The sequence below is a fragment of the Drosophila willistoni genome (genome assembly GCF_018902025.1).
Source record: "Drosophila willistoni isolate 14030-0811.24 chromosome 2R unlocalized genomic scaffold, UCI_dwil_1.1 Seg167, whole genome shotgun sequence".
Classification (NCBI taxonomy): Eukaryota; Metazoa; Arthropoda; class Insecta; order Diptera; family Drosophilidae; genus Drosophila; species Drosophila willistoni.
Genome location: NW_025814050.1, coordinates 10,602,821 through 10,617,414, shown reverse-complemented (window position 1 = coordinate 10,617,414; position 14,594 = coordinate 10,602,821). Strand labels below are relative to the sequence as shown.

The 14,594-nt window shown below is 35.7% G+C and overlaps 2 protein-coding genes across 2 annotated transcripts; both read left to right on the top strand.

Moving 5' to 3' along the window:
- Nucleotides 1-6,412: 6,412 nt before the first annotated feature.
- LOC124460208 (PC4 and SFRS1-interacting protein-like) lies at nt 6,413-10,608 on the top strand. Its single transcript, XM_047010637.1, has 4 exons — nt 6,413-8,681; nt 8,837-9,519; nt 9,621-9,723; nt 10,413-10,608. The coding sequence occupies exons 1-2, from the start codon at nt 6,459-6,461 to the stop codon at nt 9,515-9,517; spliced, it is 2,904 nt and encodes a 967-aa protein (XP_046866593.1). The 5' UTR covers nt 6,413-6,458; the 3' UTR covers nt 9,518-9,519; nt 9,621-9,723; nt 10,413-10,608.
- A 255-nt stretch (nt 10,609-10,863) lies between these two features.
- Nucleotides 10,864-11,675, top strand: LOC6642765 (SAGA-associated factor 11 homolog 1). Its single transcript, XM_023175658.2, has one exon. It carries the CDS (start codon nt 11,016-11,018, stop codon nt 11,643-11,645), a length of 630 nt encoding a protein of 209 aa, XP_023031426.1. The 5' UTR covers nt 10,864-11,015; the 3' UTR covers nt 11,646-11,675.
- The last annotated feature ends 2,919 nt before the right edge of the window (nt 11,676-14,594 follow it).

Here is a 14,594-nt window from a genome sequence, read left to right as displayed (position 1 = left end):
CCTTGTTCCGGCTCCCCCAATTGCCATATCTCTGCCATGCGGTTCGTTTTTGTAGAGGTCCCCGCTATCAAAATTATACACCTTGCAGCTCATGCAGAAGGGTTGGAAGGGGGAGGCGCATGAGAGTTCATTGTAATGCAAATTACGTATACGCCATGATGGAGCCATAAACTGGACCTACGACCCTTGGACCACCCAACGCCAACCTCTTGCTTCATCTTTCTGTCCATGTAGAAGTGCTCTCTGTGTGTATGTGTGTGTGCATTTTTGACCCTTTTCCCATTGTCAGTCCTCGAAAAATAATAATAATGAAAATACGAGGCGCTTTTGAGCATTTCTGCTGCTCTTGTTGTTGTTGTTTCTGCTGCTGTTGTTGTTGTTGTTGTTATGCAACCCTCTGTGAGTTTTCGAGGATTGTTAGGAAAATGCAATTAAAGCATTAAACAGTGTGGAAAATTCTTGCTCATAGTAGAACATAGTATATTCATCTCTACAAAGAGCCACCGAATGTGGCAGAGATTCAAATTTAGAAATGAATTGTTGCATCACTTAAGCACCGTCCAATTGTTACACGGTTGCAAAAATTCAGCCTTGATCTCAAGTTTAGAATAGTTTCTGGCTCGAAGAACAAGCAAAAGTCTAATTTTTTTGCGACCAGGTGAAGTGCAGTACATACAATAAATTAAGTTCCCAAGTATTTAAGCTCGTTTTTGTTATTCTAATGCCTTATACAAAATTTATAAAATTTAGCAGCAGAATATTATCACCTTATCTCAAGGATATACCATTTCATTGATTTTTTTCAAATATGGCAGGAAGTGGTAAAATATGGTAAAAACCTATTAAACTATTTTGTTTGCCAACTCGAAAACGATAAAAAAAAATATTTCCCAATATATTTCGATCTCCTTTGAAGAACCGTTTAAACGTCTTTAAACCTGAGTCGGAATTCAAAATTAATATATTTAAAAACAAAAAAACCTTCTTCCCTTCCCTTATAGCATTAAGAAAAGTTTCAGAAGACTTTTATGTTTACATCTACCAAATATTCCACATTATTTATGAATATTAAATACATTACATAAACAATAACAATATTAAACGAAACAGCAAAGAGAGAGAGAGAGAGTCAAAGAGAGATAGAGAGCGGAAACCAAGTTGGTTTACTCTTTGTTAATGTACATTTATTGTTGTTGAAGAACATTACTTTGACTTTTTACAGTTCTGAGTCAGAGAACTCAGAATATATATAAAAAGTCAATTCAAGTCTTTCTAAAGTCAAAATTAGCTTAAATTTAATCATTTTCATGGCAGGAGATAAACCAAATCATCAATTCCTCTAAATAACCACAAGGTTAGTAACCAACTTCTTGATATTAAAACTAAACAATAAGGAGTATAGAATTATTTAAAAAATAATTCTTCAAATTTAAATGAAGTTCAAGTAGATTTAGACACAGACATACATATTTAAAAAATAAAAGTGTAACAAAATTCTAAAATGTTGTAGATGACTGCAGCCGTGTTGTTTCTTGCAGAAAGAGTTTCTTGATATTGGTAAGAAGTGCGCAACAAGTCTAGTTGACATATAATTTTTTAGTAATTTGTTGTTCAGTCAAAGAAACGTAAAAGAAATTAATATTTATGCTATTTAAGTCTCTCTCTACATCTCTGTCTACATTTTTCAGATAAGAAGGTAACATACATACGTATAGAAAAAAAGGCATAAACCAACACCTCCCAAAATATTGTGTACGCTTATTGCCGTGATTTTCCTCCTTCACCACTTAGTCACACATCCTTCGCATAGGAATCAAATTTACCTAGATATGGATGCAAAGAGAATTGCCAAATGTAATCATCAAAACAAGTTTATGTTTAAAACTTTATCTTGGCAGTTTCCTTTTTGCACTCACTTGTCCAGTTTCTAAATAGGAAATGCAACATTTTGTAGCCGGAAATGCAGTTGAGTAACTTTTTTCCTACCAAAAAGCTTAAGTGCCCAGCAATAAGACCAAAGGAAAATGAATATCTTTCTCTTTGACCTTCTCTTCACTTCTCTTCGGTGCTATCTGTATTTATTCAGAAAGTGGCAGGAAGTTGTCGCATTTAAATGGGAAAACTTTAAATAAATGTATAGGAAAACAACATGAACGAATAGAGTTTTATATGTTAACAGCTGATAACAACAAATGGACACAGCTTAGTAGCAGTTGACGGTAAACGGATGCGCCACATCGACATTGAATAGGGAGCCATAATGGAGATACCTAACAACATGGCACAGATACATTTACGAGTCTCGCGAGCCTTTAGCAAAATCATACACCCCTCACACAGACACAAACACACACAGACACACACACATTGTGTCAGCCGTTAGCCAGGCCATCTTTGTTCATTTTCTATTCTCTTTTTTCCTTATTTTTTAATCCACCACAAGCCGATTGGAAGCCTTTTTCGTTTATTAAAGTCCTTCGAAAGGGAATACAATTTTTTTTCACCCACAAAGAATTTCATCCAATAGGATAAAATACACAAAGGAACTTCTTGTTGAACGATTGGGAATTTAAAAACAAAAATAAAAATAAGCTCAATAGTGGTCAAGATTTTTGTATTTGAACCTGTATATTTCAGTAAAGTGAATTTAAACTCAACAAATTTTTGAAATGTTATGCGGAGAAGAAATGTAAAAGTTACTGAAAACTGTACCAAAGTTTCAAGAACTGCTTAAGATTTGAAAATAGTTATTTGAAAGAATTGGTATAATAATCCAAAATATTGTATGTGTAAATGTAAAGACTTTCTTAAAGTGTTTTAAAATTCATAGGTGTTTTTCGTATTATTCTATTGCAGTTGACCTTTATGTGCTTGACGTTGCCGTTGACTTAAGAACTTTGGTTTTCATTTAATATTAAATTCCAGACCTCACTTAGTAATGTCAACAATCCTGATTTCACTCTCTGAGTAATACTGTTATAAAAATACTGTGTGTTACTCAGAGACTGAAATCATTATTTAATTTTCAAGATATTCAGAAATGTTTTTTTCGAGAATGTGGAATTTTCTTAATACTGGTTCAAGAATTGTGAAACTTTTTCGAGATGAAATAAACATAAAATGTAAATGTAATGTAAAATGTTTAATAGTTTGTTGTTAGAGTACTAAATTGTTCGGGCCCAGTTAAACTTTTTAAAACTTCTTTTTAAAACTTCTTAATTCACTCTGTTCCTGAAGCCCATATCATAGATGTCTTGTCAAAGTTTAGCTTATTAATCCCATTCTGTAATTAATGTCGTTTTGAATTGAAATACATTAAGTTTTGCCATACATTTGGTTCTCTGGCATAGTTTCCAATTCGGCTTTTAGTTTAAATCACAAGCTTTTCCACTTCTTCAACTTTTGCACATTTTTTTTGGTATGACTTGTTCATGCTCATGTCTGGGGCCGAAATAAAAGCAAACTTTTTACTTTTCGGCATTTCACATTTTGTTTTTTTCGTTTTTCATTTTTTGGTTTTCCAGAAAACCAGCAAAATATTCGCTCTGAATATTTAATTGTGCGCGTTCCATGCATTTATCTCATGTCCTGCTGCGTGCCATACACTATGACTATATAGTAACTTTGTGTGTATGTGTGTGGGTGCAAGAGAAGTGGGCGTGGCATGCATGGAGGAAAGTTCAGTTGAGTCTCTTGTTGTTGGTCTACATGCGGTTACATATTTGTGGCTCTTTTGGGTCTTTTCGATTTTCGAAATGCGCTTTTAGTACTTTTCTCTTTTTTGTTGTGTTGCATTTGTTTGTTGTTTGCATTTCTTTGGCAATGTTCGAGCAGTTGTTATTGGTTGTTGTTGTTGGTTTTACACCGAAACTGGCAACTGTATAAATAAAATTCCTTTTTTCCTCTATTTTTATATGTGTTTTCTTTTTTCTTTTACTTTTGCTGGCAGCCATGTCTGGCATATTATGAGTGTGTGAGTGTTGATGCTTGTTAGCTACATACTTTTTGGCGCTTTCGGCTTATCTTTGTCTGAGGTGCGTGTGTGTGTGTGGTTGGGGGCTGATGGCACGGGATTAGATCCCGGTATAATGTATATTGATATGTAAATGCTGTGGTCTCAAATGTTGACGTTGCGGTTTGTATATTGTGTGAGAGTAAACTGAGAAAACAACAAAATAAAGATCAGATAGTGTCAGTTCATTTTTATGTATTTTGCGGTTTTAAGTCGATTATTCCTCAATATGATTATATTTTCTAAATTATATTTCTCATATTTGCTTCTAACAATAAGATAGAAGTTAAGCTTAAATGTTCGACTAATACGAAGTATACCTTAATCAAAATACAACAAAAAGTAAAACCTTCTGTTAGAATTCGATACAAAAATATTTGTTTTGTTGGTAATGTCTTAATTTTTACTGCAATTCTAAGTAAAATGTATGGCCATTATTTTATCTTTCCCTTTTTCCAATATTTTCGCTTGAAGTAGAAAATCAATGTCTCAATTTACTGTAACACAAAAAAAAAATGAAGTAAGTAAGTCGTCTCGCCGACTTAGGTATACCATACACCAGTAAAGCAAATATTTCAACTTTATTAAACAAATGCATTTTCACATGCTTTTTACAAGCATATCTTACTATCTCGCTCACTCAATCATACGAGCACCCTAGCGCCCCCACCAGCCAACGGCCAACTCCGGCCTTATGGAAAAACGTTTATATGCATAACTCGACTGTTTTCTGTCCGATTTTGATCAAATTTGGTATTTTGCTAGATATTAGTATCAAATTTAAGTGTGACGAATTTGATTGCATAAGGTAAAAAAATACGGGAGATAATCAAGTTTTTCAAATTACGGGGGCGGAAAAGGGCGTGGCAAAATTTTTATACATTTAAAATGTGTGCATTTACTAAGCGAATATACATACCAAATATGGTGTCTCTAGCTGGAATAGTTTTTGATATAAACGCTTTTTTTAAATTGTGGGGGCGGAAAGGGGCGTGGCAAAAAATTGAAATAAACTTGATCACTCTACATACTACACGAGTCTACATACCAAATTTGGTGGCTCTAGCTTTTACAGTCTCCGAGATCTAGGTGTTCATACGGACAGACGGACGGACGGACGGACGGACGGACGGACGGACGGACGGACGGACAGACGGACATGGCTAGATCGACTCGGTTGTTGATCCTGATCAAGAATATATATACTTTGTGGGGTCGGAGATGCTTCCTTCTGCCTGTTACATACATTTTGGCGACTTTAATATACCATTTCACCCTATGGGTGTATGGTATAAAAATGAAAAACAAAAATGAAAATTGTTGTATAACCGATGCGAATTGCACAAGTCATGCTGTAGATGGCTATGGAAAATGGTGAAAAGCGTTGAAAATGCTTCTGTTCTCTATGGCCATAAAGCTAAAAATTGTCGTAATTAATCACTTTAGAGGTAGCTAAAGCTTTTTGGCCTTTGGCATTTTTCGTCGACCGCATGGGAATGTGTGGGAGACACGTCAAAGCTATAAACATCATAAAGGGGAACGGGGAGAAGGTGGTCGGTTAGCTTAAAGGACCAAGGCAGAACTAGGGCAGCTGTTGGACATGGGAGTTAACTTCATAAGCCATTTAATTGATTTATATGCGTTTTAATGAAGCTGCAGACCAGCCAAATCAAAGCCAAAAGCATAGAAGCCAGGCTTATCCAGGGCTTTCAGATACGAGTTCTCCGTATCATCATCATCGTCATTCTCCTGCCTCTCTTCACTCTGTCCTTCGAATCCATCGTACCACACATTTTCCGATACTGTTCCAACGTGGCGATGTGTGCGTATAAAATGCTTTAATTGAGCGTAATTAATATCAAAATTATGACCCAAAGCCTGTAGTTCTCACCTCAATCTAACACATACACAAACATTTATAAACAGATTTTGTAAATTACCAAATAATAAGCAAGGTTTTAATTAAAATCAGAACTAATTTTATACATGTCGAAATCTGTGTGCCCTTCGAGCTGACTTAATTTATAGATTGTGTATATAGTTAACAACCAAAGCCAATCTCAACCTGATTCGATCTGAATTATAGATACATATTTTAAAAAGCCATTCAAAAGTCAATCAATTCTAACATTTCGAAAATTCTATTACTAATCGGTGTATGGAAAAGTGGTAAGGTCAAACATTCATACGTTTTTAATTAGCATTGATATCTGAATAAATTTAGTTTTTGAATGTTTATAAATATTTGTTTCAATTTGGGGAAAGATTTTCAAAAATTTGGCCACGTGATTCGTCCGTTAGCTAAACATCGAATAATTTTCAACCTGTCTGGCAACGCCACAACTTCCATATGGCGCAACGGCGCAAGAAGTCTGGCAGCACTGGCACTAAGAGCTCAAAACCCCAATCTTTGTTTATTTTTTCACCATCGAAAAAACTTTTAACAATGTCTACCAAGACATTCGATATAGGTGATCTGGTATTTGCAAAACTCAAGGGATACTCAATATGGCCGGCAAAGATTACCAAGTTGAACAAGGAGCAATACCACGTACGCCTTTATGGAAATCCCAAGACCGGCATTGTTACGGTGGACAATCTTTTTGCTTATGTGGAACATAAAGAGAAATTTGCAACCGATAAGTTATTGCGGCGCAAAAACTTTCGTAATGGGATTGCTGAGATTGAAAATGATTTGATACAAAATACTCTTAACGTTAAATTCTCTAAAACCGTTTCTTTTACTGATAGTGGACAAGGTCAAAAGAAAGCTCCTAAACGGCGAGTCGAGACAAGGAAGACCACATCAATCCACATCAAGAAAGCTAAAGATGTGCCACTTCCTGAAGACGGACCAGGCCAAAATAAAGCTCCTAAACGGCGAATCGTAAAAGATATTATTCATGAAATAGAAGTCGAGTCTGTGAAGAATGTATCTGAAAGAAAGAAACATAATCCAGAGACAAAGAAGACCACATCAATCCGTAAAACCAAGAAAGCTAAAGATGTGCCACTTCCTGAAGACGGACAAGGCCAAAAGAAAGCTCCTAAACGGCGACTCGTAGAAGATATTATTCATGAAATAGAAGTCGAGTCTGTGAAGAATGTATCTGAAAGAAAGAAACATAATCCAGAGACAAAGAAGACCACATCAATCCGTAAAACCAAGAAAGCTAAAGATATGCCACTTCCTAAAGACGGACAAGGCCAAACTGAAGCTCCTAAACGGCGAATCGTAAAAGATATTATTCATGAAATAGAAGTCGAGTCTGTGAAGAATGTATCTGAAAGAAAGAAACCTAATCCAGAGACAAAGAAGACCACATCAATCCGCAAAACCAAGAAAGCTAAAGATGTGCCACTTCCTGAAGACGGACAAGGCCAAAAGAAAGCTCCTAAACGGCGACTCGTAGAAGATATTATTCATGAAATAGAAGTCGAGTCTGTAAAGAATGTATCTGAAAGAAAGAAACATAATCCAGAGACAAAGAAGACCACATCAATCCGTAAAACCAAGAAAGCTAAAGATGTGCCACTTCCTGAAGACGGACAAGGCCAAAAGAAAGCTCCTAAACGGCGACTCGTAGAAGATATTATTCATGAAATAGAAGTCGAGTCTGTGAAGAATGTATCTGAAAGAAAGAAACATAATCCAGAGACAAAGAAGACCACATCAATCCGTAAAACCAAGAAAGCTAAAGATGTGCCACTTCCTGAAGACGGACAAGGCCAAAAGAAAGCTCCTAAACGGCGACTCGTAGAAGATATTATTCATGAAATAGAAGTCGAGTCTGTAAAGAATGTATCTGAAAGAAAAAAACATAATCCAGAGACAAAGAAGACCACATCAATCCGTAAAACCAAGAAAGCTAAAGATGTACCACTTGCCCATCACGGACAAGGCAAAAAGAAAGCTCCTAAACGGCGACTCGTAGAAGATATTATTCATGAAATAGAAGTCGAGTCTGTGAAGAATGTATCTGAAAGAAAGAAACATAATCCAGAGACAAAGAAGACCACATCAATCCGTAAAACGAAGAAAGCTAAAGATGTACCACTTGCTGATGACAGACAAGGCCAAAATGAATCTTCTGACGGTGAAATCGTAGAAGACATTGTTCATCAAATAGAAGTCGAGTCTCTGAAGAATGCATTGCATATTAAGAATATTCAGGTGAAGAAAAAGCCATCTGTTCGTAAAACGAAGAAAGCTAAAAGTGTGCCCCGCGATGGTCAAATTGAACCTCCTCCTGAGAATGCAGATATTCTGGAATTCGAATTGGATACTAGCGATAATTCATTTGATATCAACAAGAAAATTCCAGCTACTAAGGAGACCTCATCAATCGGTGAAACGGAGAAAGGTGAAGATGTATCACTTGCCAATGACGCAGAAAGCCAAAACGTAACTTCTCACCAACAAGATCCAGAAGATATTATTCTGGAAATCAGATCGGACTCTTCGGAGAATTCCTTTGATTTCATAGAGTATATTCCGGATTCAAAGACGACGTCATCAGTGAGTGAAACGGAGAATGCTGAATTTGGACCTCGCGTTCATGATGAACAATGCCAAAATCAAGCTTGTAAAGGGACAGCCAAAGAATATATTGTTCATAATACATGTAATTCGGTCAGTAGTCAGAAGAAAGCTAAAGCTGTACCACCCGTAAGTAATTGTCAAAGCGAAACATAGACACAACTAGATCGGGACATTGCAACAGATTGTAAGGATGCTTTCGATCTGAAAACTAACAATCGATCTAGTTGGGTCTGTTTATCCGGCAGTATATGTGGTTTTTACATCTCATTATTTACTTTCAGACCATCCAAAATAATTTGGTTTTAGTTTATATGCCTTCAGCCAAGTGTTATGGTATTGATATCAACTACAACAAACCAAAGACATTGAAAACGGTCGATGAGAAAAGAGCATGGATGAGGAAATCTCTTGAAAAGGCAATGGAGCTGAAAATTAAACTGGAATCAGAGCAAATTAAACTAAACTCAATACCAGAAGGACTTGTTTCTGAGCCCAAACGGGGTGAGATGACTCTGGAAGAGGCCAATCATTTTATTGAAGACTTGATCACCGAAAATAATGCATTAATCATGGAGAGAGATTTCATCCAAACGGTTCAACAATTGCGAGATTGTTTGGGCTTTCGTGGTGCCAATGTTGGCAAGTGCTTGAAAATTCTTACAGACTTAAAAAATATTCATATCTCCAAATTGTTGCTATTGCGAAACCCGGAATGTGTGAGCGTGATACGCCGAGTGCAAAAATATCAAGGCAATTTAAAGGAATGGAATATGAGTCACAAAAATGAAACTGATTTCAAGTCCAAGGCTGCATTAATACGCAAATTATCGGTGGAGATCTATAACAGTTTTATAGAGCTTTTTACGGGACCGAAGTCCGTTGAGGGTTATCACTTTTGGAATGACTTTTGCGAGAAAGTAAAGATCTACAAGAAATTTACTTCGAGCAACTTAGCAAATTAAAGGTATGTGCATAAAAATACAACATTTTCAAATTAATATAAGACATTTTAAAGTGATTTGAAGAGTCATACATATATATTTATATAGGTTTTATATATTTCAGAAAAAGCAGCTCAGATGGAAAATCATTTTAGGCGGAACCATCAACCTCTTATCAACTATATATATGAATACAATATTTTGAGTTCGAATAAAACACTCTTAATGTAAGTATTATAGACAGTCGCGGCAAGAAATTTGATCCAAAAATTTTTTGACTTTAAATTTTCAATTCATTCATTTATAATGTTAGTGAAGAGTTTTAATGTGACGTACCGTAAATTTTGTTTAAATATTTGGATAAAAAGCTCAAAAATTCGGGCTCGACACAAAAAGCCACATTTTGCAATTTAATTTAAAAAATTGACTGTATACCTTTTGGACAATAAGTAAAAGTTTTAGGTATACACATATTAAATTTTAATAATTCAGTTTTTGGTCTTGTTGCTTGGCCTTTACGGCATGATTTAATTATGAAGTATAACTCTACTCATAAACTACGTAAGATAGTGAATTAATTTTCCTGTCGAATGAGATAATAACCATTAAAATCGGATAGCTAATTGGCAGACTTTATTGCCCTGAAAAAAACAGGTATTAATTAGGTAAAAAAGGAGGAACATAATAACCTTTTCTGTCCGCAAAATTTACGGAACATTATCTCAATAGAATGACCAACTTAACTCTATAAATTAACACATTAAAACTCTACACTAACATATAATAATCAAATAAATTCAGAATTGATGTCACAATTTTTTTGAAAATTACATACAGACAGTTCAAATATATTTAAACTTAAGTCATAACTAATGTGCCCATTTCTCTTTCCTTCTCCTAACTTGATCCTCTGTAGGAAATAAACTAAATTAACCTGGAAAGATAAAAGCGAATAGAATCGTCTACTACCTTTAATTAAAGGTCAATTGGGCAATTGCCCAAATTCATTGATCATTCTTTTTAACCTAAGTTTGTTTGAAATGACAAGCGATTATTCTGCTTTAAACTCGATGAAAACGAAGTTGGAAAATCTGCATTAATTTCAAAACCATATAAATGTATTAATTTTTTAGTATATAAGTTATGAAAAAGTATAATTTTGTTATTTCTTTAAGTTAAAATCCAAGTTAATAAATCTTTAAAGTTTGGTTAGTTCAAATGACTTAAGTGAGATTTCAGTGTGACCAAAGTTGACTCATAGGGCAAACAGCAAAAAATTTAAATAATATATGGGATGTATATATGTAGCAACATAAATCTCTGGTGAATATAATTAAAACTATGTCTTAATCATTTTGTTTGAGATACACATTTCAAAAAGAATATTGGCTTTTAGCCAATCATTGGCGTGAGTACCCTAAATATACCAGATTCGCGTTTGCCTATAGTCGGTCACTCTATTAAATAAGCTAAAAATTATATTCACCATAAATATATTCCACGAATCGAATTGGACGTCATGTCGAGAACAATTGTAGTAAAAAATCCGCGAACTTCGGGCAAGGATGAGGACAAAGCTCAGATACCTTCCCAGGACGAGTTGCCCTCAGGTTCATCTGGGGCAAAAACAACGAATCAAATTATTAGCGAGTTTCGTGCCCTAATCAAGGATCCCATCAAATTAGACGAGGCGGTGAACTATTTGTATGAAACACTAGTCGATGATGCCGCAGTCGGCATATTCATAGAGACCCGTCAACTTCAAAAAACCGGAAGCCTGACAGCCTTGGAGGGAACAGTTGAGGAGACCAATGACATGTGCGATTTGCCCGATTGCGATATATTTGGCATGTCAACAGCAGAAAAGACTGCGAAATGCTGTTGCCCCAACTGTGAGAGGATGGTGGCGGCTGTTCGCTTTGCACCGCATCTGCAAACTTGCCTGGGCTTGGGTAGATCCTCATCGAGAGCTGCATTACGCCGCCTAACCGTCAGTTCCAGGTCGTCCTCCACATCTACTGGTGGCGGGCAGGCCAATGAAAAGAGCACTGACGATGAGGACTGGTCATTGGACAGTCGTCCCGGGAAATCCACTAAAAACTCACGTAACAAGGGTTCGAAAAAAAACCAGAAAAATAAATTAAAATAATTGAACGATTTCTAAAGTCCATCACTAAATAAACTCCTCTCGGGGATGGGTCCACATAAATTAGCTGCCGAGCATTCAAATTTATGTTAATTAGTTTGCAGCAGAGCGAAAATATTTGAAATACTCGCTATTTCTGAAATTATTTAGTGGGCTAGGAAATTGGGGACACGTGTTTTACTGTCATTTAGTCATTTGCAAAATTTGTTAGGAAGCTCATGGATGAAATTTAATTTGCAGACAATGGAAACGATGATTCAGCTTAAAAGTTTCTACTCCCATCTGAATAAAAATAATTTGGTCTCGAAAAATCTTCATATTTATCTGTATTAGTACAACAAATGCATCTACATACATATGTATTTATATTTTAGTATACAGGCAATTACAATGTTTTGGATTTTTTTTTTTCAGACATCAGTATTACTCAGTGTTCTTAACCTCCTTCAAGCCATCGATAGGACCTTTGCAATAGGGACAAGCTTGAAAATCCATTAAATAAATCACTGACACATGAGCAGGACAAATTTTTGCTAGACGTCCCTTGAAAGAGCGATGACAGAATCTGCATTTAAAGATAGCCTTGCTACGGTGGCAAATACACTTTCTCTCGGAGGAATTCCAATTTCCAGGCGAAGCAGGGAAGGAATAGTGGTCGTTCATATGGCGAGTAAAACGGCCGTTGAGCCCCGAGCCTCCAGATGGGTCCATATTGTTTCGCTGAAGTTCTCCTTTTATTTTCTTCCCTTTAGCCGATAAGCTTATCGATAAAAGGTTGCCTTCACACAGAGTTGCTTTGACACCTTAAATCGAAATGATTTCACAACACTGAAAAGTTCAGGGCTCCACCAACGTTGCTTGTCATAATTCTGGGGTATTTAAATAATATTGGCACAAAATCTTTGCAGGTCTCTAATCCCCAGTTTCCTTCCATCCCGGAAGTTATCACCATTTTCACCCGACAAATATAGAAATTTCTAGACTTATGTGCATATGTATGTTTGAATAGAACCAACATATATTTTGCTATACATTTGCAAGTTCATTTCGGAATCTAAAGTCCTTACTTTAGAGGTTTTTTCTATCTATCTCTTTGGCATCGCTTAAGTTGATTGAATTAGCTCTAATCAGCATTTCTTCAGTTCCCTGATTCCATCTAGAGGCCCATTGCAAAAGGGACATTCTTGAAAATCCATTGAATTGACCAGCGGCAAATGGATGGGGCAAATTTTAGCTAGACGTCCTTGGAAGGAGCGATGACAGTGACTGCATGCAAAGATGGCCTTGCTACGAAGGCAGATGCACTTGCTCCCGGTGGGTATCCAATTTCCAGGTGGAGTACGGCAAGAAAAGAGGAGGTTCACCTGGCGAGTTAAACGTGCGTTGGTCTCCGAGCCCTCAGATAAGTCCATATTTTTTCGCTTAAGTTCTCGTTTGATTTTCTTCCCTTTTATGTTCTTTTTAGCAAATAAGCTTATCGATAAGTTTGGCACACAGAGTTGCATTGACACCTTAAATCAAAATGATTCCACAGCTTTAAGTTGAAAACGGAGAACAATCAAATATGTAGCTAAGATAGCGATGGTAATTGCAACCGATTTTTGATTTTCCTAAAATGCAAGAACGAGCAAAAAAAGTTTTCGCAAACCCTTTAAAGATTTTACTAAAAACCCATGGACTAACTAAAACTAACTTACCCATGTGGGTAAGCCTGACATTTTCATACGTCTCAAACATTTATGCACTTTTTTTTATTTAGGTTGTAAAGATAGTTTTGTATTAAATTCTTCGACCGTGAACAGAATTTCAGTCGTTTGTGTCGCTCCCAAAAGCATGCAATGAAAATTCTAAATTCTTGTGTTTATATTTCCCAAACATTTCCGAATAAATATTATTGTAAAAAATGTAAACATCACGAAAATAAACTAAACAGCTGCTCTATGACGCACTTTAAACAGAGATAGAGACAACTTTGTTGATTCACTAGACTTGGCTTTGTTTACACATCTTGAAAATTTAAGTTTATTTGTTATCGATGGGGAACTTGTTTTGGCAAAATCTAACTTGACTTCGGCTATATAACGACTTGTTTTAGAGAAAATTATTACAAGTCGCTTTAAGTCAAATTAAAGTTATATTACGTGAAGAAAATGCGTTGCTTTCATTTGATACTACTTTTTGTGATGATTTCTTTGATGGCTGCTCAAAATGCAACAACTTCTTCAAATCAAACTGACAGTAATGGCAATGACAATCACTTTGGAGCCATTTTTGGGCAAAATCAACCATGGAATTTACCGCCAAATAAAGTAAATTCATCAATACCCCTCAATACTACCACAGAAGCTAGTGAGTTGACAACCAGGACCGAAATTTCTGCATCTTAAGATTTGATAAAAATGTTAAACAAAATAAATTAAACTTTAAATGAAAATATTTATGGCATTCTTGCAGATTTTTAAGGCCAAATCTATATTTCTTTCTGCCATAAGATAAATATAATATGGTTATTTGTTGAATTTTAATTATAATGGGAACGGTTTGTTAAATGTCTTTAAAATTTTGTGCAATTATAGCCTAAAACACTTTTCATTTGGGAAACGTTTACTTCAATTATAGCATTTATATATGGATCAGGAAGTCTTATGATAAATACAGCTCAACGAACTAGAATAAAACAAAGAAAGGAGGAACCCAAGATGTACCTGCTTTCCATTTGGTTTAAACTACATGGGTATTTCTTTGCTTTTGTCCACCTCCTACCTCCCCTCCTCCTGTGCCACTCTGCGTTAATTATACTTGTCATACAATTGCCATTTGTCTTGCTTACATTTCGAACGTTACAAGAAATAAACTTTCTAAAATTTCAGTTACACACACACTCAGTCAACTTTTTGGTCTAATGAGCTGTCTGTCCATCGTTTCTACCTGGTGTCTTCCTTACATCACCAT

Bases quoted from the DNA above. Each gene is read 5' to 3' on its own strand.
- LOC124460208 (XM_047010637.1), top strand. From the start codon at position 6,459: ATGTCTACCAAGACATTCGATATAGGTGATCTGGTATTTGCAAAACTC. The intron at 8,682-8,836 runs GTAAGTAATTGT...ATTTACTTTCAG, and splicing joins AAGCTAAAGCTGTACCACCC to ACCATCCAAAATAATTTGGT.
- LOC6642765 (XM_023175658.2), top strand. From the start codon at position 11,016: ATGTCGAGAACAATTGTAGTAAAAAATCCGCGAACTTCGGGCAAGGAT.